We start from the raw sequence: 25,882 nt of genomic DNA, 5'->3' as shown, positions 1-25,882 counted from the left end.
CTCTGTCGTGCCACCGGCAAGACCTTCTTGGATACGCTGTTGATTCTGGAGTTGTTTTTCACGATTTTGGTGATGTATTCACTCTAGATTTTAGCCTTCGCTATTCAGGAACCTTTATCATTAGCTTAGCAAGCTTTTTGATTAAATTTGGATTAATTGTTAACGAACTTTGCTAGATTTTGGAATTCCCCCTTGACTATTTCTACAATTCAAGATGTCTGACCAGTCTCAAGTCCCTAAGTACAGGCAGTGTAGCGTTAGGGCTTGTTCTAGGCGTCTTCCGAAGGCCTCCATAGATCCTCACACTGTTTGTTCCAATTGTAGGGGTAAATCCTGTCAATTGGAAGATCGATGTGAGAAATGCGCTGGGCTTTCGGAATTCGATTTTAACGAATTCCTTAAAAATGCACGTAGGCTAGAGAAGGATAGGATCAGGAGGAGTTCTTCTCGCTCTTTTGATTTTTCCTCTCCCCATGCCCCTCAACCTATTCCTTCCCCTGTAGTGGTGACTCCCGACCCTGCTACTAGTGCTCAGCCCTCTATGGCGGACATGATGCGTGCCATTCAGGCTCTTGGTGACAGAGTGGAGTCATTAGCTAATGACCGGAATCAGCTTTTGGCAGATGTCAAAGAGCTGAAAGCGCAAAGTGCAGTGGGAAGTGTTGTGAGTGCAAGTGAAGTGAAAAGTGTCAGTGTCAGTGTTGCGCATGAGGGTACATCTGTTCGTGCCAGTCGTCCTCCCAGTCCGGGACCTCTTGCAAGCTCCCAAGCCCAGGGGAGAAGCAATGTCGAAGGACCAAAGGGTTCGGCAGGCCTTGATCAGCGTACGGATGTACCCTCAGTGGTTGCGGATGCATCTGTCAGAGATCGTCCCATCCACAAACAGACGAATGAGCCCTATCATTCCTCGTCTGTGGAAGAAGTTTCGAGGAAGAAACGTTGGACCAAGGTCTCACGACCTCTCAAGCGTAAGGTCCCTTCCGAGCGAGTCCAACGGCCCAGGTGTAGCCACTGGGTCAGTTCGGACTCGCCGCAGTCTTCCGATGACTGCACACCTCCCAAGAGAGGTAGAGTGGTTCCGCAGCAGGCAACTACTCCGTCTGTTGCCGCACCAACCACGGTAGATCCTAAGTGGTCCATGCTGCAGACTATGCAGTCTCAGCTTGCTTCCTTTATGCAGGAGTATCATGCTGAGAAGGTTGACAATGCACCAGTTAACCTACAACCTGCCACGGTTGTGCGCTCAGCAGATACTGCGGCTGCCAGCTCCCACACTCCACCTGTGAGAGCTCCACCACCGCTACGCAGTCCACCCTGCCAGCCGCATGTTCATGCTGCACCCTCCGTTGACATGCGTGAGCTACCGCATCAGCAGTGGGAAGGTGCTGTCGAGCTGCCGTGTTTTGACACAATGCGGCATGCTCCGCAACCCATGCGGCATGCTCCGCAACCCATGCGGCATGCTCCGCAACCCATGCGGCATGCTCCGCTACCCACGGCAGTCCCTCCCACGCACCAGCACTCTGCTTTTGTTGTTGCCAGCTCGCAGACTGACCAGCAGCGGCATGATGTTGGATCCGCAGCAGCTACGCATGCACCCGTGCTGCCGGATTCAGCCGTTCAGCTTTCTGCTCCACCTTTGCCACTTCCTACTCAGCTTTCGGATGATGGAGTATCCGATGACGAGGCTGCGCATTTGGACGATCCGCACTCCGACTTAGAAGAGCCCAAGTCTACGCCTCCCTCCTTAGACTTTCGGAAAGTCCTTGCCTTGTTCAGGGACTTGTATCCGGAACAGTTTGTGTCTGCAACCCCTCGCTCTCCTCCCTCCGAGTTTGCTCTGGGCATGCAGTCAGCAGCTCCTGCCTTCACCAAACTTGTTCTCGCACGCTCATCCAAGAGAGCTTTGAGGGTTATGGGAGAGTGGTTGTAGTCCAAGAAGCAACTGGGAAAGACTGCTTTCATCTTTCCGCCTACCAAGCTTGCTTCCAAATCTAGCGTCTGGTATGCCACGGGAGAGGAACCCGGCTTGGGAGTTCCTGCCTCTGCCCAGGGCGACTTCTCAAGTCTGGTTGACTCTCCCCGCAGGCTGGCTATGAGACGATCTAAGATTTGCTGGTCCTTTTCTGACATGGATCATCTGTTGAAGGGAGTCTTTCGTGCTTTTGAGATCTTCAACTTCCTCGATTGGTGTTTTGGAGCGTTAAGCAGAAAGACTTCCCCTTCGGATAAGGACTCTGCCATGCTTATCATGTCTAGCATGGACAAAGCCATTCGGGATGGGTCTGGTGAGCTTGCGGCTTCGTACGTGTCGGGAGTGCTTAAGAAGAGAGAACATCTTTGCTCCTTCTTGTCGGCTGGGATCACTCCTTGCCAGAAGTCGGAGTTGTTGTTTGCTCCGCTCTTCAAGTGCCTCTTTCCGGAAGAACTGATCAAGGGGATGGCTGCCTCGTTGATCCAGAAGGATACCCATGACCTGGTGGCGTCCTCCGCACGTAAGGCTAAAGCTTTACCTTCCGTGCCTAGACCTAGGATGGACACACCAGCGTCTAGGTTCATCCCGCCCTTTCGTGGCAGAACCTCCAGCAGAGGAGGTACCCGTGCCGATAGTCACCGTGGCAAATCGAAGAAGGGTTCCAAGTCCTCAAAAGGCAGAATCTGACTGCCTACCTCTCCAGACAGCAGTGGGAGCCAGGCTCAAGAACTTCTGGCAAGCTTGGGAGAGCAGAGGTGCAGACGCTCAGTCTGTGAAGTTGCTAAGGGAGGGCTACAGGATTCCGTTCTGCCGCAGTCCCCCTCTAGCAACGTCTCCCATCAACCTCTCTCCCAACTACAAGGAGAAGGACAAGAGGCTAGCGTTGCAACAAGAGGTGTCGCTCTTGCTACAAAAGGGAGCGGTAGTCATAGTCCGGGACCATCAATCCCCGGGCTTCTACAACCGTCTCTTCCTGGTAGCCAAGAAGACAGGAGGTTGGAGACCGGTGCTGGACGTCAGTGCTCTCAATGCTTTTGTCACCAAGCAGACGTTCACAATGGAGACGACGAAGTCGGTCCTAGCAGCGGTCAGGAAGGAAGACTGGATGGTCTCGTTAGACCTGAAAGACGCGTACTTTCATGTCCCCGTCCATCCAGACTCCCAACCTTTCCTAAGGTTCGTCTTTGGAAAGGTCGTGTACCAATTCCAAGCCCTGTGCTTTGGCCTAAGCACGGCACCTCTTGTGTTTACCAAACTGATGAGGAATATTGCCAAATTCCTTCACTTGGCAGACATCAGAGCCTCCCTCTATTTGGACGACTGGCTTTTAAGAGCTTCGTCAAGTCGTCGCTGTCTGGAGAATCTCAGATGGACTATGGATCTGACCAAGGAATTGGGTCTCCTGGTCAATATAGAGAAGTCCCAACTCGTCCCATCCCAAACCATTGTCTACCTAGGTATGGAGATTCAGAGTCGAGCTTTTCGGGCTTTTCCGTCGGCCCCAAGGATCAGTCAAGCCCTAGAATGCATCCAGAGCATGCTGAGAAGGAACCGATGTTCAGTCAGGCAGTGGATGAGCCTAACAGGGACACTTTCATCGCTGGCCCAGTTCATCGAGTTAGGGAGACTCCACCTCCGCCCCCTTCAGTATCATCTAGCTGCTCACTGGAGAAAGGACATGACGCTAGAAGCGGTCTCAGTGCCTATTTCCGAAGAGATGAGGTCTACTCTGACGTGGTGGAAGAACAGCATTCTTCTCAAGGAAGGTCTACCATTGGCTGTTCAGACCCCCGACCACCGTCTCTTCTCGGACGCATCGGACACGGGCTGGGGTGCGACACTGGACGGACAGGAATGCTCGGGCACGTGGAATCAGGAGCAAAGAACACTTCACATCAACTGCAAGGAGCTTTTGGCAGTTCATCTGGCCTTGATAAACTTCAAGTCCCTCCATCTAAGCAAGGTGGTGGAGGTAAACTCCGACAATACCACAGCCTTGGCGTACATCTCCAAGCAAGGGGGGACTCATTCGAGGAAGTTGTTCGAGATCGCAAGGGACCTCCTCATTTGGTCAAAAGATCGAAAGATTTCGCTGGTAACGAGGTTCATTCAGGGCGATATGAATGTCATGGCAGATCGCCTCAGCCGGAAGGGTCAGGTCATCCCCACAGAATGGACCCTTCACAAGAATGTTTGCAGCAGACTATGGGCCCTGTGGGGTCAGCCCACCATAGATCTATTCGCTACCTCGATGACCAAGAGGCTCCCGATGTATTGTTCTCCGATTCCAGACCCAGCAGCAGTTCACGTGGATGCCTTTCTTCTGGATTGGTCCCATCTAGACCTGTATGCGTTCCCTCCGTTCAAGATCGTCAACAGGGTACTACAGAAGTTCGCCTCTCACGAAGGGACACGGTTGACGTTGGTTGCTCCCCTCTGGCCCGCGAGAGAATGGTTCACCGAGGTACTGCAATGGCTAGTGGACGTTCCCAGGACTCTTCCTCTAAGAGTGGACCTTCTGCGTCAGCCGCACGTAAAGAAGGTACACCCAAGCCTCCACGCTCTTCGTCTGACTGCCTTCAGACTATCGAAAGACTCTCAAGAGCTAGAGGCTTTTCGAAGGAGGCAGCCAGAGCGATTGCCAGAGCAAGGAGGACATCCACTCTCAGGGTCTATCAGTCAAAATGGGAAGTCTTCCGAAGCTGGTGCAAGGCGAATGCAGTTTCCTCAACCAGTACCTCTGTAACGCAGATAGCTGACTTCCTTTTACATCTAAGGAATGTAAGATCCCTTTCAGCTCCTACGATCAAAGGTTACAGAAGCATGTTGGCAGCGGTCTTCCGCCACAGAGGCTTAGATCTTTCCACCAACAAAGATCTACAGGACCTCCTTAAGTCTTTTGAGACCTCAAAGGAGCGTCGGTTGACAACACCAGGCTGGAACCTAGACGTGGTTTTAAGGTTCCTGATGTCAGCAAGATTCGAACCGCTTCAATCAGCCTCTTTTAAGGATCTCACATTAAAGACTCTTTTCCTCGTTTGCTTAGCAACAGCTAAAAAAGTCAGTGAGATTCACGCCTTCAGCAGGAACATAGGTTTGTTCCGACACAGACACTTACCTCGAAACACTTTCATAGGAGTCACTGGTGGCTCCTCTCTAACGACCAGAGTTTTGGGTAGTTTACCCTACTACAGTGAACCCTCGTTTATCGCGGTAGATAGGTTCCAGTCGCAGCCGCGATAGGTGAAAATCCGCGAAGTAGTGACACCATATTTACCTATTTATTCAACATGTATATTCAGACTTTTAAAACCTTCCCTTGTACGTAGTTCTGTTAACAAACTACCCTTTAATGTACAGAACACTTAATGCATGTACTACAGTACCCTAAACTAAAACAGGCACAAATATTAAAGGTGATTTTATATCATAACACGCTAAAAAGCACGATAAAAAATGGCAACCAATGTTTTGTTTACATTTATCTCTGATCATAATGAAGAAACAAACTGGAGGTAGAGCTTTGCTTATTACCCAGACATATTTCCCATACTTTTCCCTTAGAACTACATCACATCTTCCTACTTTAGATATATATATATATATATATATATATATATATATATATATATATATATATATATATATATATATATGTGTGTGTGTGTGTATATATATATATATTTATATGTATACACATATACATACCTATATATATACATAAATACATGCATACATATATATATATATATATATTACTGTATATATATGGGTTATGGAAAAAATCCGCGAAGTGGTGAATCCGCGATGGTCGAACCGCGAAGTAGCGAGGGTTCACTGTATATCCAACGTGACCCGTTAGTGGAAGAGAACGTGACCTGGGGCAATGCCCGAGGTCAGCCATGTGGCGACGATCTCTACCTAGTCAGTATGTTTTCTGGTCGCGTTGTGTTCACACACACCGCTCCTTATTCTCTGTGCGACCCCCTTTTGTGCTCGTTACTATGTAGTTACTACATAGTCTCGATTCCTTCACGAGTGATTAGTGCCTTATCTGTGTTCTTTTAGGATCGTTCCTTTGTGCTTTTATTGGCGTTTTAGTGCTTTGCCTTGCTTTATGCTTGGGTCTAGCGATCTCAGTGTGTGCTTTGGAGTACGGTCGCCGTTGTCCTGGGTCTAGAGCCGGGTATTCGTGTTGGGCTTTCTTATCAAAGCCTGTTCGCCGTCAGACTCGTGTCCCGGATGTGCCGGTTGGCGCGAGGTCCGATGGGTGAAATGCGGCACGATGAAGACGGATTCGAAGAGGTCTCCTAGGGAAACTAGCATGTCTTCCCCTGCAACGTCGGCAGGAGAGGGGGCAGGTTGAGTGCATTCTTCTCCCCTACCCAGAGTAGGGGACGAGGTAAGTCCTTGAAGTGTAAGAAGTTGGTGCCTCCTTCCCAAGGGAGAGATGTTGTGGGGGGAATCTTCTTGTTCAGGGCAGAGCAGGCGCCTACAAGTGAGTGTTTGGGGGTCCGAGGGACACGTCTCTCTCGTAGGGACCGCGTCTCGGCGGAGGACCCCATGTGGCCTAATAATGTTCCTTTTTTCTTATCACCAGATTCATGGGTAGAGGCCTCAGGCGCTTCAACTGCGGAGGGATCCGCTGGCGTGGGATGTACCAAGGACGCCGTTGAGGTCCCCACTGGACATGGAGGAGGTCCTATGCTAGTCCTTCACCCTGGATTCGCATCGGGGCTCGATCCTTCGGGCCCTTCAAGCGAGGAACGTCGGAGACGACACAGGAGGAAGAGAGATCAGTCTGTGTGGAGGAACTCCCCTTGCGGTCTCCCACAGGATCTCGGGACGGGAAGTCCCCGTTCCCCTCCATACAAGCCAAGAGCCCCGACAGAGAGTCAGCCGATGGGCGGAGGACCTCGTCTTGTAGGCCTAAGTCCCTTCCTAGAGTCACTCCATCCGCTCAGTGGAGGGAGCCGTCTTCTAGGATGGGTAGCCTAGACGGGTCTCCCCATCGAGATGATAGACAGGGACGGGCACCCCCGTCGATCTGTTTCACGGAGGAGCCCGTCCCGGTTCTCGAGGAGAATGGGGTTCAGTCTGTGTGGAGGAACTCCCCTTGCGGTCTCCCACAGGATCTCGGGACGGGAAGTCCCCGTTCCCCTCCATACAAGCCAAGAACTCCGCCAGAGAGTCAGCCGATGGGCGGAGGTCCTCGTCTTGTAGGCCTAAGTCCCTTCCTAGAACCACTCCATCCGCTCGGTGGTGGGAGCCGTCTTCTAGGATGGGCAGCCTAGACGGGTCTCCCCATCGAGATGATAGACGGGGACGGGCACCCCCGTCGATCTATTTCACGGAGGAGCCCGTCCCGTCGTCCAGGGCCTCGAGGATAATGGGTCTCGTTCCCAGACAACAAGCTGAGGGACCTAACTAGGACCTCAGGCTTGATACCTAAGAGAGCAGGAGACAGTCCTCCTAGAAGGGCCTCCAAGAGCCTCGCCAGGGAGACAGCCACGTATACTTTCTTAAAATTCTCAAGCAGGTATACCAAAAAAAAAAAAAAAAAAAAAAAAAAAAACGAAAAAAAAAAAAATCCCACTCTTGAATATGGACTCTTCAAATACTGACTCCCCATCCCCTGGATTTGCTGACTCCTCCCCCTTCTCCCCGGCATTGTTAACGACTTCTGCTATTGTAATTAAGGAAAATTCTGTTGACGACCTTCGAACTAAAAATGACCACTCTATTGATGTTAAAAAATCTAGCAGTTTGGGTAACACAAGGAAACTATGATTCCTTCTTGTTTCCAAAATTCCATTAGAGACAAATTATGATGATATATATAGAGCATTTGAGTGCTATGTATTGATAAAGGAAATAAGGATGAGACTCGGAGATGAAAAATGGAATTCTTGGATATCTTTTGATGGTCATTATGAAGTGTTTAATGCCATTAATAATATTAGTAGTATCAAAATTAACGAATTGAACATCATGGGAGCTCTTTGTGATAAGGTCCCAAAGGAATTGGATGTGTACAAACCTGCTGATTGGTTTTGAAAAAGACACAAAGGTACCCATGCGTTCACAGAGAAAACCCGAACCACCAATGTGGCTTGCAGCTGAACATAAATGGATAATAGGGAATTATTTTAAATTATGTAAGTTTATTCAGAAAAAAAAAAAAAAGTAAGACCCATTGCACCTGGAGATATATCTCCTTCCGCTCAGTGGAGGGAGCCGTCTCCTAGGATGGGCAGCCTCGACAGGTCTCCCCATCGAGATGATAGTCGGGGATGGGGGCCTCCGTCGAACTATTTCACGGAAGATCCCGTCCCGTCGTCCAGGACCTCGAGGAGGTAGGAAACGTCGGCCTAAGGGGGTAGAATGAGCCGAGGGTCCCGTCAAGGTCCCCGTCGAATAGGTGTAAGACCGCTAAATAGACGACTATACCCGACTCTCTCCTCTGTGGCAGTGCCCATCCTCAGTCCACAACCTAGGGCGGAGGCGCCCGTCGCCATAGCTCTTCAACCCCGGACGGAGTACCTGGTCTACAGCAATGAGGGCATGCCAACGGGGGACTCCACTTACAGGGTGGAGGTCCTTGTCGCCACGGCAAGACCCATCCTAGTGGAGGACTCCCCCTTTAGGACGGAGAGAAGGAGTCCTAGTAGGGGTAGGACAAGGTGCCCCGGAAGACCAGCTAAATCTCAGTTGACCCAAACCAACAGAATGACTTACATTGGGAATAACCCTGGATTTGTCACAGGTAAGGCCTTTTCCACCCATAGAGAGGCTAGTTCCACATGGGAGACAGATCCTAAGGAGGGTTCAATGGAACTTAAAGGAGAGTTGGAACCAGAGAAGTTCCCCAGACAAGTGGTGCCAGTCCGGCAAGGAACCAGACAAGCCGTAGAATGGTGGCAGGATCGGTCACGCACTCTAAAAGGAATGCCCCTGTCCTCCCAACCTCCAGAATCCACCAGTTTACGGACGGGTAGAAAGAAGGAGGGGGAACGCACCTCCGGGGGAAAAGACAGCGAATGGGACTTGGACAGAAAGGGAGAAGTCCCTACAAAGCAATGTCCTAGAGATGAGAGCGGTCCAGGGAACCTGCAAATATTTCACGGAAGACTTGGAAGGGAATTCAGTGGCCCTGAAGTCGGAGAATGCAACCTTGGTTGCATACGTTAAGAAGATACGAAGGGCCCGGGACCATGACTCTCCCCAGCGCAGGACGGAAGAAGTGGTTGGTGAGACGACGTCGGCGATGGAGGACTCCGCGTATAGGAGGGTATTCGACTTGATTAAAGGCTACATAGCCTGGTGGAACCCGTCCTACAGGAGTTGGAGACGGGGACCTCCGGCTTGAACAAGTTCTAGCCTACACCGACCAGAAGGAGTCCTCACTTTCCCTTCCTGAGGCCAGGAACGTGGGAATTGGAAGAACCCACATAGACAGAGTTATAACCCGCAATAGCAATTCCAGCACAGGCTATAGAGCGGCGAAACTCCTGCAGGGAATCAAGGCTCAAAGTAATTACCACACGAGGGAAAGTAGACCAAACGGGACTTACAAGACAGGGGAAACCCTGGACATCCTTTGCCAGGGCTTCTCAGACGGAAGGGCGACATCAGCAGCCACCTTCTTCTCCCAGTTCGAGTCTGCTCTTTCAGGGGGAGGGGTGAGATCAAAATAGTTGTGCAGACTGGCCCTTCAGATCCTGGATTGTGAAGGAAAAGAGGAAATCAACCCTACAGAAAACTTCATTCTGGGGAAGAAGAACGTCCTAGCAGGCGGCCTCAGCAGAACAGGACAAATAGTTGCATCGGAGTGCTCCCTGCATCCACAAGTAGCAAGCGCCATCATTCAGATGTGGGGGTCCCCGGTTATGGATCGGTTTGCAACAAGGGGGACGAACAACTCTCCGTATTCTGTTCACCTGTCCCAGACCCGAAGGCGGCGTTGGAGGACGTGTCTCAACTCAGATGGGACGATCTAGACGTGTACGCCTCTCCCCCCCTTCCCCCTTAAGTCGAGTCCTCAACATGGGGGCAGCAACCAACCTTACAATGACTTTGGTAGCCCCTTTGTTGGTCGGAGAGGGAGTGGTTCGCAGACCTAATGAGTCTCGCCGCTCTCCCTCCCTGGACTCTTCCCAACATACCAGATCTATGGAGACGACCACATTTTCAGGGGTTTCAAGAAACCCACAAGGCCTTCGTCTTCTCGCCTGGAGGTCATCCAGTTCCTCCTGAAAAGACAAAGGTACTCAAGAAAGACAGATAGGAGGATGCCCCTTTACCTGAGGAAATCCTCTACGGCCATCTACCAATCCAAGTGGACGATGTGCGTCAAGTGGACAAGGACAAGAAGATAGAACCATTAAAAGTATCCATGCCCATTATAGAGGATTTCCTGGTCCATCTCAGGGATAAGTTGGCCATGACGGTCCTAGCGATTAAGGGAGTTCGAACTGCCCTTGGTAAAGTTTTTCTCCTGAGAGGCATAGTTCTCCGTTCTTCAAGACAGGTGTCCATGCTCATCAAGACTTTCGAGCAATCAGGCCCCTTCTGCCCCGAGAATCCCGAATTGGGACCTGGCAAGGGTTCTGGATATGCTCCGAAAACCACCTTTCGAACCCTTAAGAGACATTGTAGGCAGGATTCTCACATTCATAGTGCTCTCCTTGTTAGCGTTAGCCTCAGCTAAGTGGGTGAGCGAGCTACAAGGATTTTCGTATGAGGAGGAGTTTTCTAGAGGATGGAAGAAGAGACCCCTTAAGTTAGTCTCCTCCTTCGTCGCCAAGACACAGGATCCGTCAGTTTGGGTTCCGAGGCGTGAGAGCTTTACGATCCCAGCAATCCCAAATGAGGTAAACCAGGAAGGTTTGAAATTGTGCCTCGTCAGGGTGATTAGGAAGTGTCTTAAAAGAACGGCGAAGCCCCGCCCGTCTATCAAGAACCTCGTCGTTTCCTGGGGTCAAACGAAAAAGAACATCAAGAATACAGTTTCCTTTTGGGTCAGACAAGGAATTAGGCAAGCTCCCTCAAATGGGGGGTTTTCAGTGCCAAGAGAACCAAGGGCTCATGATGTTAGGGTTCTAGGCACCGTCCTTTCATCTGAAAAGAACATGTCGGTGGCTCAGGATCTTCGAGCAGGGACTTGGTCTAACCGGTCGACATTTCACTGATCATTATCTCAAGGACGGTACGAGGAACTCCCAGGATGGGCTTTTGGTCGGGCCGGTCATCTCAGCCTTCCATTCGGATTGACGAATTAAGACCCGGCCTCGATAGGGAACCACAAATGTTCTAGACACGGGGAGGCTTATTTTTCGTTGTCACCTTTTCCCCCTTTTTCTCGTACTATCAGTTGTCCTCAGAGCTATCGCTCATTAGACAAGCCTCAAGAATCGCCATTATGGAACAAGAACAAGGAAGAAAATTGCAGAAGGGTAAGTGTTACCACACTTAATGAGTATTTGTGTAGTTTATCCTACTGTCCATTGGGGTCTTGGGCTACGGGCACTCCCTCCTCCTAAGGTGTAAGTCTCCTATGAAAGTGTTTCGAGGTAAGTGTCTGTGTCGGAACAAATCACAAATTTTAAGTAATTTGTATTTTTCCTAACATACTTACCGAGAAACACTTTCCAGGTATGGCCCCCCCAACCGTCCCCGCAGTGCCTTACAGTCCTAGAGTATTGTTCCTTACATAAAACATACTGACTAGGTAGAGATCGTCGCCACATGGCTGACCTCGGGCATTGCCCCAGGTCACGTTCTCTTCCACTAACGGGTCACGTTGGATATAGTAGGGTAAACTACCCAAAACTCTGGTCGTTAGAGAGCAGCCACCAGTGACTCCTATGAAAGTGTTTCTCGGTAAGTATGTTAGGAAAAATACAAATTACTTAAAATTTGTGATTTTACATCTGAAACGGCTACATGTTCCTTGCAGCTTGGTTTTTTAGCTAAAAACGAGCTTCCTTCTCGTCCTTGGCCCAAGTCGTTCGAGATCCCAAGCCTGTCCAACTTGGTGGGGAACGAACTAGAGAGAGTACTTTGCCCAGTAAGAGCTCTTAAGTACTATTTAAGACGCACAAAGCCATTACGAGGACAATCAGAAGCTTTATGGTGTTCTATCAAGAAACCTGCTTTACCGATGTCTAAGAACGCAGTTTCTTATTACATCAGGCTTTTGATTAGAGAGGCCCATTCTCATCTGAAGGAAGAAGACCTTGCTTTGCTGAAGGTAAGGACACATGAAGTTAGGGCTGTCGCTACTTCAGTGGCCTTCAAACAGAACCGTTCTCTGCAGAGTGTTATGGATGCAACCTATTGGAGAAGCAAGTCAGTGTTCGCATCATTTTACCTCAAAGATGTCCAGTCTCTTTACGAGAACTGCTACACCCTGGGACCATTCGTAGCAGCGAGTGCAGTAGTAGGTGAGGGCTCAACCACTACATTCCCATAATCCCATAACCTTTTTTAATCTTTCTCTTGAAATGCTTTTTATTGTTGTTTTTTGGGTTGTACGGAAGGCTAAGAAGCCTTCCGCATCCTGGTTGATTTGGCGGGTGGTCAAATTCTTTCTTGAGAAGCGCCTAGATTAGAGGTTGTGATGAGGTCCTTTAGTATGGGTTGCAGCCCTTCATACTTCAGCACCTAGGAGTCGCTCAGCATCCTAAGAGGATCGCTAGGCTCAGTAAGGAAGACGTACTTAAAAAGGCAGAGTAATGGTTCAAGTCGACTTCCTTACCAGGTACTTATTTATTTTATGTTTGTTATTTTGAATAACTGCTAAAATGAAATACGGGATACTTAGCTTCTTATGTTAACATGTATGCTGGTCTCCACCCACCCCCCTGGGTGTGAATCAGCTACATGATCATCGGGTAAGATTAATATTGAAAAATGTTATTTTCCTTAGTAAAATAAATTTTTGAATATACTTACCCGATGATCATGAATTTAAGGACCCTCCCTTCCTCCCCATAGAGAACCAGTGGACCGAGGAGAAAATTGAGTTCTTGTTGACAAGAAGTACCTGAGTACCTGCTCGACAGATGGCGCTGTTGTGTACACCCCCACCTGTATAGCGATCGCTGGCGTATCCCGACCTTAGATTTCTGTCGGGCAACAGAGTTGACAGCTACATGATCATCGGGTAAGTATATTCAAAAATTTATTTTACTAAGGAAAATAACATATTACTGTATATATATGGGTTATGGAAAAAATCTGCGAAGTGGTGAATCCGCGATGGTCGAACCGCGAAGTAGCGAGGGTTCACTGTATACATTGTATGCAGGCAGTAAATGTAAGGTAAAGGTGTCTGGTTCCAGTTCCAGTTTCATCAGAATAGATGCTCACCAGGATGTTACCTGGGCAAACCCCCCTCCCCCCCTCCCTGTGGAGCTCAACCACAGCACTGGTCTCCACAGTAAACAACTTAAACTCATGGTCCCGGGCTAGGATTGATCTGCTGCCATGCGAATGCTAGGCAAACAAGTTACCACTGTACTAGCCAGGAGGCTAGTATGAGGTTGACTTAGGGTAGGAATATCAGTAGACTATCATTCCAACCTTTAGGAATACAGTATTGTGTACCATCCTTAAAGTCGGATCATGATTCTGGCTTGTTTTTACAAATAAAACAGTGATAAAGCTATATCTACATAGGATTACACAGAAAATACAGTATAGTGGATACATATGGCATACTGCAGTTGCCATAGAGTACTAGCCAGTCACTTAAATCATCATCTGTTAGTGTGCCTTTTTCCCATTCGTATGGGGTAACACGGTTGTCTTCTTTTGAAGGACTTTGCTTTGGCTTTGGGGTGGACTTTAGTCCCGACCGGCTGCCCTGCCCGCCATCGCTAGACCCCAGTAGCGTATGTTTGTGTTGTACCAGCCACCATCGCCATTCCTCGCAGCAGCGAGGAGTCATGGCGTGGTTAGCTCGACAGTTCGAGATGTGTGAGATGTCTGTTATGTTTTTAGAAGGTGTTGGAATGGCTGTGTTTGTGTGTGTATTAGTCTGTAACACCCATTTGCTTTACGCAAACCTATCCATCAATTACATACATAATTCTGAGGTGTCTACACGGATAGCAAAGTGTCCACCTTTCTGACTGGTCGGGTTTGGAGTTGAACCCGCGACACAGACTTCTATGAAGTCTGAGCTTGCTGCCCAAACCAACTAAGCCATCGAGGCTCCTAACCAGTCACTTATACATTATATTAAAAAAAAGCATTATCAAACATATTTGAAAGCAAATGCTATATATTACTGAATAGAATAAAATAGTTACTACCTTGATGATGGTCAAAATAGGTAGTGGTAATGAAGGCTACCCCTCACTTAGAAAAAAAAAAAAAATTGCTCTTTATCAGAAATTTCTTTAGGTTATTGTAAAGTTTTAATTTCTTTAGGTTATTGTAAAGTTACTGTATTCCTTAAGTAAAAAAAAATATTTTTGATTTGGCTGCAAATCTGAAGAGATGTATTGAATATTCACAGATTGTTGTAAAATGTATTGTACTTTGAATTTTTTAAAAATTAAACAAGCTTACCTAAGCTAAATTACCACCTTTAATTATCCTCTCTACCTCTTCATATTGCTTAGTGCTTTTTTTTTTTCAAATATCCTTCAGCTGTCTTTGTTCACTAAGTCACTCTGTTTCTTTCTCTTTAACTGATAGGTTGGGTTTCTTAGACATCTTGTTTTACTTATTGGTATTTTAAAGTTTGTTCAGTATTTTTGTTTATATAAGTTTCAAGTTTGAGTTAATGTAGCATTTATATTTGTGGAATTTTTTATTGATTTTAATTTTTTTAAATATTTAAAGATTGTTTTTCAACTTAATGTTTTATCTTACGTTATTTCACGTCCTATTTTAGCCTTGAAAATGTGGTGAATGGTAAAACTTGAAAGTGGTTTTTTTTTGCTTGATTTGAGTCCAGTAGGCTAGATTTAGGTTACCATAGGATCAGCACATATACAGTAGGATTATAATTGGTAAATGACATTTTTTTTATATGTACAGTACTGTATACCTTATTAAGTTCTCATTTAACTTACAATAATCATGAGGTAATTTCTGGTTTAGTGTACAGTGCAGTATAAGAGTTTTTATTTTTTGTTATTAATAACTTTAGACTGTGCTCCATCTGAGTACTCAAGGTAATCACCAAGTACCATTTATGAAGATTATATTTAGCTTAATAATAACCTTATTTTGCTTTCTATTTATTTCAGAAATGTACTTGGCTGACATGTTAAAGAAACTCTGCGATCCCTGTGCTACACCAACAGTCCTAAAGGAGAATGCCTCAACAGCGCTGGTGGATGGAAATAACGGTTTGGGACCTGTGGTATCTAAGTTTTGCATGGATTTAGCAATCAAGAAAGCAAGAGAAACAGGCATCGGCTGGATTTGTAACAGGGGTGAGAATTGATATTTACAAGTGTTCAAAAGATTACATTATAATAATTCATGTGAATGTACCTATACTACCATCTACCTACAGGAATAAAGCAACTACAGCAAATAGAAAACAGAAATGGTGACATTAATGAATGGTTAGGTTACTGTTTAATTCAGCAGGACATTAGAATTATACCACAATGTTGAAAAGATATATTTTATGAAAGATGACAATTACTGCTCTTATCATAATTTATTGGAAACTTACCAAGTTTCTATCACATATTTCAGGAAGCAACCACTATGGTATTGCAGGAGTGTGGGCTATGAAAGCTGCAGAAGAAGGAATGATTGTAAGCCAAAAATTATTGATGCTTTAAAAAGGGTTCTACTCTGGTTCTTTTGTTCTGTTTCTTTTTCCCGTGCACTACATACTTTACTGTAACTCGGCTTAATAAAAAAGAACCATTTAAACACCTGAGCAATAGATGATTATATGCATACTATACTTACTTCTTGAAGCTTTGCTCTGGATTGCTATTCAATGTACTGTACTATATATAAAAGCTAAAATTACATTATTTCACAGGGCATGTCCTTCACCAATACTTCCTCTCTTGTGGTTCCAACAAGAAGTGTTAAGGTAGGTCCATTGTTTGCTTTGCAGTATTTGAAAACTAGTTTTGGTTTTTAATACCTATTGGACAGTAGGGATGATATGGGATGATCAGTGTGTTGTGTTGGGAGAGTTACCCTGGGAAGTTTACATGGTTTATACACTATTAGGCAGGTATCAAGAAGACAGTTAGAGAAAGAGGTAGCAACAGCTTAGATGAAGTAGAAAGATATGGCTAATAAATGTTTCCCATTATCTAACTGAGCAGTATTTCATGCTGTGTGTATAAAGTCAGTACTATTCTATTACAACCCTACCTACTGGTCTAAACAAAGAGTGAGGAAATCATATTACAAATAAAGGAATTACAGAAAAATGCATTGTCCAGAAGCTGGAAAATAGGGTGAAATCTCGAGAGCTTCAAATAGTTTGGACATAGGGTTGAATAGCAATTATTCAGAAAAGTAATATATATGAAGGTATCTGTAGCTTGATGAACAACATTGAAATCAAGAGAATTCATTAACACAATAGACGAAGAATTAGGTCAGAACAACTTTCAAGCAGGAAGAGAGTAATCACTTCATTTAACCTTAAGAAGGGAAAATCTCTTGGAAAACTTTAGTGATGATAATAACTATTCATCATCATCATCATGTTTAATACTCATTAATGATTTATATGATATGCAACACTTTGTCCTATTTAGAAAAGTATATGCCTAGGAGTAGAAGTCATGAGATATCCAAATTTTACATTTCCTGTACAAATTATGTAAAGTGTGCATTTACATATACAGTACAGTACTTTATTTTACCATAAGTATTTTTACTTTTATAATTTAACAATCATTCATAAATTTTTCACAAGGAAAACATCGACTTATGGTTTCCCTAGTTATTATTTGTTCGATACAACCAACTATAATTTGTTCTTATATGCAGTGAGACTGTCCAGTCGCTTCATAACATCAAAATGAAAGCCTTTACCTCAGTTGGATTGATCTGATCCAATTAACATTCTATACATCATTCCATTGTACAATTCCAGACTTGTAAACAATGCTGCAACGGTGCTTCCAGTTGTCTGCATTTCTATGCTTTGTGCTACACTCTTCAAATATTTTCAACATACAGTACATACATACATATACCAAGGCACTTTATTTTGGGGGGGTAGCTGACATCAAACAAATGAAACAAAAAAGGGAACCTCTCCTCTCTACGTTCCTCCCAGCCTGACAAGGGACTCAACCGAGTTCGGCTGATACTGCTAGGGTGCCACAGCCCATCCTCCTCTGTTATCCACCACAGATGAAGCTTCATAACGCTGAATCCCCCTACTGCTGCTACCTCCGCGGTCATCCAAGGCACCGGAGGAAGCAGCAGGGCCTACCGGAACTGCGCCACAATCGCTCGCCATTCATTCCTATATCTAGCACGCTCTCTTGCCTCTCTCACATCTATCCTCCTATTACCCAGAGCTTTCTTCACTCCATCCATCCACCCAAACCTTGGCCTTCCTCTTGTACATCTCCCATCAACATACAGTACAGTATATTATTTTTTCCCAATAGTGTATTAACTGTGTCAGCTATTTACAGACTAACTAGTACACTACAGTACTCTGTTTCCCATCCAGAAACTCCCACTCGTTTATATTACAACATCCGGCTACCACTCCACTACTCTTAACGCATCCTTTCACAATAAGACTTGCATGCTCCTACCTTCAAATGTCTGTACATTCTCCCAGGTCATTGGTCAGGTCAACAAGAAGCCAATTTCCTGCTCCTTTCTTTTCCATCGAAAAGGTTGGCCTAGGCACCAGCCATCTGTTGAAATACTACTGCTTGAGAGTTATTGGGTCCTTTAATTGGCCAGATAGTACTACATTGAATCCCTCTCTGGTTAGGGCTTATTTTTCTTTTGCCCACATATACTCATATAGTCTGGCCTATTCTTTACACATTCTCTTCTTTACACATTCTCTTCTTTTCTCATACAACTGACAACACTAAGATAACCAAAAACTTATTTTTCACAGAAGGGGTTAAGTGTGATAGTTCAGTGGCTACTTTCCACTTGATAAGGGTAGAAGAGAGTCTTTAACTATGGTAAGCAGCCTTTCTAGAAGGATACTCCAAAATCAAACCGGTGTTCTTTAGTCTTGGGTAGTGCCATAGCCTGTGTACCATAGTCTTCCACTGTCTTGGGTGTAGAGTTCTCTTGCTTGAGGGCACACCCAGGTACAGTACACTCTTCTATCCATTTTCTTATTTCCCTATGTACCTAGGCTATTCTCCTTGTTGGAGCCCTTGGTCATATATCTTCATACTTTTCCAACTAGGGTTGTAGTTTAGCTAATAGTAATAATACTGTAATCTCTCCCATTCATTCATTCTACATCAACTCTTCCTTGGCTCGGACCACAAGCCTCCCTGATCTTGATCTCATGATCACCTTTAGTTCTCATAAACATACAGTACCCAAAACCATTATACACCACCTCAGCCTCAGTAACCACTTGTTTGCCCCTATCATTCTACAGATTCGATTTCCATCTTGTCATCCAGCCAAGCAAGCTGCCTTCGCTCTCTTTATGATTATCACCCAGCCACTTCCTCCTGACTGCCTTGCTTATTTCATCATCCAACCAGTCATAATCTCCCTGGCATCTAGGGTATTTCGTGGTACTGTACACCATCCACCAAGATATTGTTCTGAGAGTGGACATCTGTTAACCTATCGCATCCCTGTTGGGCATCCACCATTGGGTGGTTTCACCTATACCTCCCCAACCTTAATTGATTGACATCCCATGTGACTCCATATCCAGATTCTTAACTGTGGTGAGACCATTCTTACCAGAACACCACTTGTTGAGGTGCTGATCCCTTATCCTGTCAAGATCTTGCGAAAATGTTATACTGTACCAGAATATTGCCTTCAATGGGTCATCTGTCCTCTCTCGGGTTGGCCTTGATCATCCTGTATTGCTTTTGATTGATTCAGTTTCCACTCGCTCTATGGGCTGCTCCGATGAACTGCTGGATATTCCACCTGTTCAGCACCTCCTTGAGAGCTTCAGATGGAGAGCAACAAAGTTGTCTATCAGCATCTTATCCACTGGCCTCTCTCCAGGAATAGTCCATTGAGCACACCAGCAATTTCAGACACCATCTCTGACTGCAAGTCCCCCCTGCCAAAGATCACCACTGCCCAGCCTACAAGTCAATTGTGGAGAGATGAAGTCCCACTCACTGAGTTTCATTTATGGCCATTCTCATCTAGTATATTTTTAACCAAAGCTCTCCATACTTGTAGGCCATAGGGCCTGGGTTGATTGACTGGCATCTTTCACTGTCTCTGACCACTTGGCTCACAGCTTCCCTCGTGATGCTAATGTCAATCTTTCTAGCCAGGAAGGATGTCTTATCTACCCCCATATGGTGCGTGCAATTCATCTCCAGTAGAGTTGGTACTGTATTACAATACATTACAGTAGCTGCTTTGTACAGTATGTTGGTTCCTCAGGCTTTCCAAACCTGGCCTCTTTTACCCTTGTAAGTGTATCTACCTTATTATTTTCAGAAGGTAAGTGTGAGATGCATAACTTCAACTGAAATTCCTTAGTAATTTTCCAAGGATTCCCTCATGTCACTTTATGATAATTTCCTAAGGCTCCCTTTGTATACAGTATAACCTCTTTTCGGCTGTGATCACCGACTTCAAACATCTGAACAATGTGGTCAAATCTGTTTGAAGCTCAAAGTTGTGTAGTCACCATTTCAAATCTAGGTTGATACCTTCAATATATCATCTAAGTTTGCCATATTAATAGGACTGCAATTTTCCTTTTCTTTACCCTCTAGGAGCAGGTCATGATACTGTTCTGTAATTGATTTGAGAGTGACAGGCCTGGTTGAACAACATCAGAAAATTAAATCCTCCTTGACAAATGGGTTTCGACTTTCCATGGGTGAGGTCTGTATCCAGGGTGAGGGATTATCTATACCACATGATGGAGGGTAGTGGCACCATAAAAGGTTATGATTGCCCATGATGGCAGGAAACTTTTACAAGATGATAGACACCAGTTCTCTCCATAGGAAGCCCTCCAAATCCACTGAGGTCATTACCAGGATATACCAGGCTCATTCTCCCCTTGAGAATAGGACAAGGTTGAAAGGTATGGTCATGAGTCAGCTCTCTCTTGAATTGGCAGGAGTAGATTCTGCCTGTCTCTATCTTCTTCCTGTCACATGAGGCCCTTCACCTGAGGGGGTTTCCAGAGCAATGGGAGTGTTGCACTCTTTGGGAAAAACAATGTTGCTTTGGGTAAAGTCAGCTGTCAGTCTCCTGGCAAAAGAGCTCATGAATGAATTAGGCATTGGCCTAAAAGACCTCTCAAGCATTTTTTCCCTCAACCAATTTCTATTCCAAGAAAGATTGATCCTCCATTTGGGTGAGAAACTCTCCAACATGGCCATGTGAGCAGCTATCTTTCTTGTCCTGTAGGCCAAGCTATAACCATGGCCGTAGGTTCCAATATTGTGATGGTCCCCCTCACCATAGAGCTTGGGGTCTGCAAATGCACACTAAAGGTGGTCGAGTCACCTTTCCCAATAACCCTCTTCTGTCTGTACCTTGATTTTAACATAAACACATAATTTTGAGTTCACATGGATCCTGGAGCTGACAACAAATCTACTGAAAGAGGTAGAAGATGAGAACAGTCTTCAAAGCTCTCTATTTTATCTATGGTGAAAGGCACTCTGCAGGGGAAAGGAGAAGCCTTGCAGAAGATTGGGGCAGAGCCTTGGGTGATAAAGTTTTGCCCCAGGCTTATCCCCTCCCCATCTTGGAATTGCCACCTCCCCTCCAACTACCACAGACAGTTTTCAAGCCCTTCATAAGCTTCTGAGCTCTGTAGGAGGTTAAGTCCTTAGTAAGGAAGTTCCACAGGTGTTGCCAGAGTTCTCCAATTTACTGTTTTTAGTCCCAAATGGCTGTGGAGGATGGGGGCCTATTTATAGGCCTCAAAGGCCGGACGCTCTCCTCCCATCCATAGAAATCCCAGACTTAGTGAGGCTTTTATCATAGTCCAAATTTTTGCCTTTCTAAACCTGCAAGAGGCTTCTACATTCCCATACACCTGTCCTCAAAGAAGTGCCTAAGGTTCTTTCTGGGGTGGAGAATGGAATTCGGGTTTTCAGGTCAGGGCCCTGTGTTTCAGTCTTGCAATGACTCTTCAGGTTGTCACTTTAATCCTTGCAGCATTGGTCTCTCAGTTTAACAAGTTGGAGATTTGGCTCTTTCAGTGTTTAGTAAAGTGGCTTATTCTATCTTCCCCTTGTAGTTTAACCCTTTGAGTGCCACTGACATACAGTATTTTACGTCTGGATATTACTACTCCATTTGGTGCCATTGGGCATATTTTATGCAGTATCGAGTAATTAAAAAAAAATTTGTGTATGAAAATTTCACAAAATATGTGAATTTATAAGCTTTTTATTATTATGTATTTAAAAGATTAGCTAAGGCCATCCAATAATTATTATGCTAAGATAAGTTTAAGTAAAATGTCCCTAAAAAGTGCCTGGGGCATGTGTGCAAAATGTTTTGTTAAGGGTTTGGCACTCAAAGGGCTAATAGCCATGGATCTGGTAATCTTAATGGGCCACTGCCAACAATTGAGGCTGCAGATCAGCAAGAATGTCAGACTTCTTCATCTGAGCCATTAAGAGACACATTGGCAACATGTATCCTTCAGACCTGGAGATGAACTTCTGCCCGAGCTATTTGTAGTCAACAGGTAGAGTTCCCAGCTGGGAACTGTCCTAATTGCTGGGAAACCTTTCCAAACACCCCTATATAGGAGGGGCATTCATTAAAGATTTCTCCAAACCCACTTAGGGTTATTATATATGCCTGAAATTTCAACTGTGTATTGGTACATTAGTGTTTAGGTCGCATTGAACTCACATTGCTTCCTTTTTTATAGGTGTTAAATTGAAGTAAGGTGTGACTATGGACCTAGTCGAGTATCAAGCAGTGATTGGTTTCTATACTATATTTGAAAGGTTGCACTCTGAAACAGACCTTCAATGAAATGAAATAAACTTATGGAGATGCTGCTCAATCATATTATGTTGTAAAATACTGGCATTGCCAGTTCAAGTGTGGCCGAACATCTGTCGAAACATCTCCCGTTCCTGGATGCCCCTATTCTGCCATTGATGAAGAGACCATTCATCAAGTAGAGGCCGCCACTTTGGAAGACTGCCGCATAACTGTTCGTCAGTTAGCCCAAATTGTGAAGATAAGTGTAGGGCCTGTTGAAAAAATAATTCGGGATAATTTGCACATGCATAAGGTGTCTGCCCAGTTGATTCTCAGGCTTTTTACTCCTTTTCAGAAGCAGGAACGAGTGAATTGCTCAAAGGCTCTTTTGGACATGTCAACAAAACCAGGAAGCCTTTTTTGACAGACTTATCACACAGGATAAAAAATGGGTCAGTCACTATGATCCTGAGACTAGCCCAGTCTATGCAGTGAAAGCACTTTGACTCACCACCCCCCAAAGGAGGCAAGTGTGCAACTCTCTGTAGGAAGGATCATGCTTACCGTCTTGGGACCAGCATGGAGTAGTGATGACGGATTTCCTGCCCAGGGATACCACAATTACTGGGACTTACTATGCTTCACTACTTCATAAATTCCGAGAATCCATCAAAATCAAAAGACCGGGCATGCTGACCAGAGGAGTGACTCTTGCAAGACAATGCTCCAGTTAACAACTCGCTTATCACCCAGACTGAAGCGCACTCTTGTGGCTATGAAATTCTTCCGCACTCCCCCTTATTCTCCTGACCTGGCACCGAGTCTGACTTACACTTCTTTCCAACCATGAAGTCATTTTTAAAGGGAACATATTTTCCAGAGGATGAGACACTGATTTACAATGTGGAGTTATGGTTTGAAGCTCAACCTACCGACTTTTACAAAGAAGGTCTCCAGTGTTGCATAAAACGATGAGAGAAATGCATAACCCTGGGTGGTGCCTATGTTGAGAAAGACTAATAGCTGTTCAAAGTTTTCCCTGTCTGTTGAAAGTGAGTAAAGGGAAATCTTTAATGAACTCCCTTTGTACCTCTGGAAGGCATCTATCTAGCACCTCATTAGTAAGGCAGAGTTCTTGTTGGCTATAGCCTTCTCTAAGAGAGAAAAGTTTGTTTCAAGGCCTGTCCCACATCATTACCCACAGGGATATTCGACTGTTACCTTTGGCGAGGACTTTATGGACAAAACCTGTAAGTCTGATCCCTCAGACGTCGCATCTACCACCTTCACTATCTCAGCCCTACTGGCAGAGTAAGATAGGAGGTTCATTACTGCATCCTGTTGGGGTCTTAAAGGAATATGTACCAAGTACTAAAGCTTATTACGTCTCCCTTCGTTTTCTTTCTTGAAAAGTGGCCAGAGAAGAAACCTAGTTTCCATGTCTTTTTGGCTTAGGGAAGTAATTATGAAGATATAACGTGATCATTTCACATAGGACCTAGCCCAGCTGAAGGTGTGGGTACATGAAGTTTGTGCAATTTTCACTTTAGTGACTTTCTAACTTAATGAAGAGTTAGCTATTATTAAAGCAAAATTGGGAAGGCTTCAATCCACTTATGCTTTTTTACCTGAGAGACTTCACACATAGCTACCCAGACACCTCCTTGGAACTTACTTTTGAGAAACACATTAGGTCTGTGTCTTCTTAGGTCTGTGTCTTCTTCAATTGCACAAAAAATTGGCTTATTGAGAAAGTCTTACAAGATTTTCGGTGACCAATCTATTCTGAAGAAGTGTTTTAATTCTTTTATTCTACCTTGTTTCGAGTATTGTTCTGTCTGGTGTTCAGCTGCTGATTCTCATCTTAATTTGTTGGACAGAAACTTACAGTCTATTAAATTTCTTATTCCTGATCTAGATATTAATCTTGGGCACCGTCGTTCAGTTAGTTCATTATGCATGTTGCATAAGATTTTTCATAATTCTGACCATCCTTTACATTCAGATCTCCCTGGACAATTCTATCCTGTTCGTAATACTAGGCAGGTAGTTAATTCTAATAGCCAGGCCTTCTCCATCATGAGGCTCAATACTACACAGTATTCCAGAACTTTTATTCCGGCTGTTACCAAGTTGTGGAATGATCTTCCTAATCGGGTAGTTGAATCAGTAGAACTTCATAAGTTCAAAGTTGGAGCAAATGTTTTTATGTTGACCAGGCTGACACGAGTCTTTTTATAGTTTATATATGACATAACTGTTTTTGACGTTAATAGTTTACTGTATACGTATAGGACATATCTGTTTTGACGCTGTTACTGGTTTTAGAATGATTTATTGTTAATTTATTCTCATTTATTTATTTCCTTATTTCCTTTTCTCACTGGGCTATTTTTCCCTGTTGGAGCCCTTGGGCTTATAGCATCTTGCTTTTCCAACTAGGGTTGTAGCTTGGCTAATAATAATGATAATAATAATAATAATAATAATAATAATAATAATAATAATAATAACTGGTGGTTACATTTGGTAAAATTATAAAAGGGACTAGGTAACAAAATACTATTTTTCCATTTCTCTTTAATTACTTTTTTCCTACTATATGCCATAGATGGGACAAAAAATTAAATGAAATGGAGCTCTAAGGTGATTACCAAGCTGGTCGTCATAATTCTTCGTTGTACACCAACTATTGGTTAACGAGTCTGTGTCTTGAAAAAAGAAATTTGCATCATAGAAATATGGCATTACTGCTTAGATAATAGGCTATACTATCATTAGGGAGAATGTTATCAAAATTAATATGCACAGATAGTATATCATTCATTACAGTACTTCCTTTCCAGTCTTTACAAGGCCTTTTTTTTTCTTTTATTAACAGCCTGTCTTGGGTACAAATCCAATAGCCTTGGCAGCTCCAGCAGAAGGTGGCAATTTTGTACTAGATATGGCAACAAGTGTTGTGGCAGGTGGTAAGGTAAGAAAGATATCTTGTTTGTAAGTTGCATTTTTATTCACCAGACATCTTAAATAGTTCCTCCACAGTATATGGGTTACAGGTGGTAAACAATTTTTGATGCTGGACTCTTAATATTTTTTGTGCAATATTTAGCAGTCATAATGACATATCTAAGGGCTATATATTTAGGATCGCTTTGTTTTGAAAAAGTATTTAATGTTGCAAATTCAGGGCCTGGGTATGTATATGCAATGTGCTTATTTATTGTCATGGGTTGCTACATAAATTTAAATATAGATTTTTAGCAGTTTGTGAATGCAGGTGCTATATGTCAATTTCTTTGCTATGGCAAAATACACAGTTATTTGAGGCAAACCATCAGTTTTTGGGTATAGAAAATTATACAGAACTTCAAGCCTACATCAAGATAATGTTTTCTCCTTTTTTTTTTTTAAGATTTATTCTCCTTTATTACATAACACTTTCAAGTTTACTAATATACATGATAAGTACCATATATTAAAACTTGACTGTCACGTACTGTACTGGACTTTGTGAATTTCTCTTGATAAGTTGTTGACCTATTAAGATATACGTAAACATTCAGCAAATCTTAATGAAAACTCTAGTTTTAGATTATGTAGGTAGAAATGATGGTAATCATTGTTAGAGGGTTGAGTAATGCGAGAGAAATCATGCAGTCCCCACTGGTATCCTTCAAGATTTGTGCATGCATATGGGTTTCTTAAATAAAATCTCATGGAAGAGAAGGAACAATTAATTCTGAGTGATAAAGACAACATGTTTATTTAAATATCTATATGTTTAAACTG

At 44.3% G+C, this 25,882-nt stretch overlaps 1 protein-coding gene across 3 annotated transcripts in view; it reads left to right on the top strand.

Annotated features, from left to right (window-relative positions):
- Nucleotides 1-25,882, top strand: part of LOC137631012 (uncharacterized oxidoreductase YjmC-like) — a 155,502-nt gene that overhangs the window by 114,247 nt on the left and 15,373 nt on the right. For all 3 annotated transcript variants that reach the window (XM_068362558.1, XM_068362557.1, XM_068362559.1), the window contains 4 exons: nt 15,241-15,429; nt 15,701-15,762; nt 15,999-16,052; nt 24,972-25,067. In XM_068362558.1, the coding sequence (XP_068218659.1) occupies nt 15,241-15,429; nt 15,701-15,762; nt 15,999-16,052; nt 24,972-25,067 (401 nt within the window). The remainder of the gene's footprint in view (nt 1-15,240; nt 15,430-15,700; nt 15,763-15,998; nt 16,053-24,971; nt 25,068-25,882) is intronic.

This window comes from Palaemon carinicauda, chromosome 39, assembly GCF_036898095.1.
Source record: "Palaemon carinicauda isolate YSFRI2023 chromosome 39, ASM3689809v2, whole genome shotgun sequence".
Lineage (NCBI taxonomy): Eukaryota > Metazoa > Arthropoda > Malacostraca > Decapoda > Palaemonidae > Palaemon > Palaemon carinicauda.
This window is presented reverse-complemented; position numbering and strand designations above follow the sequence as displayed.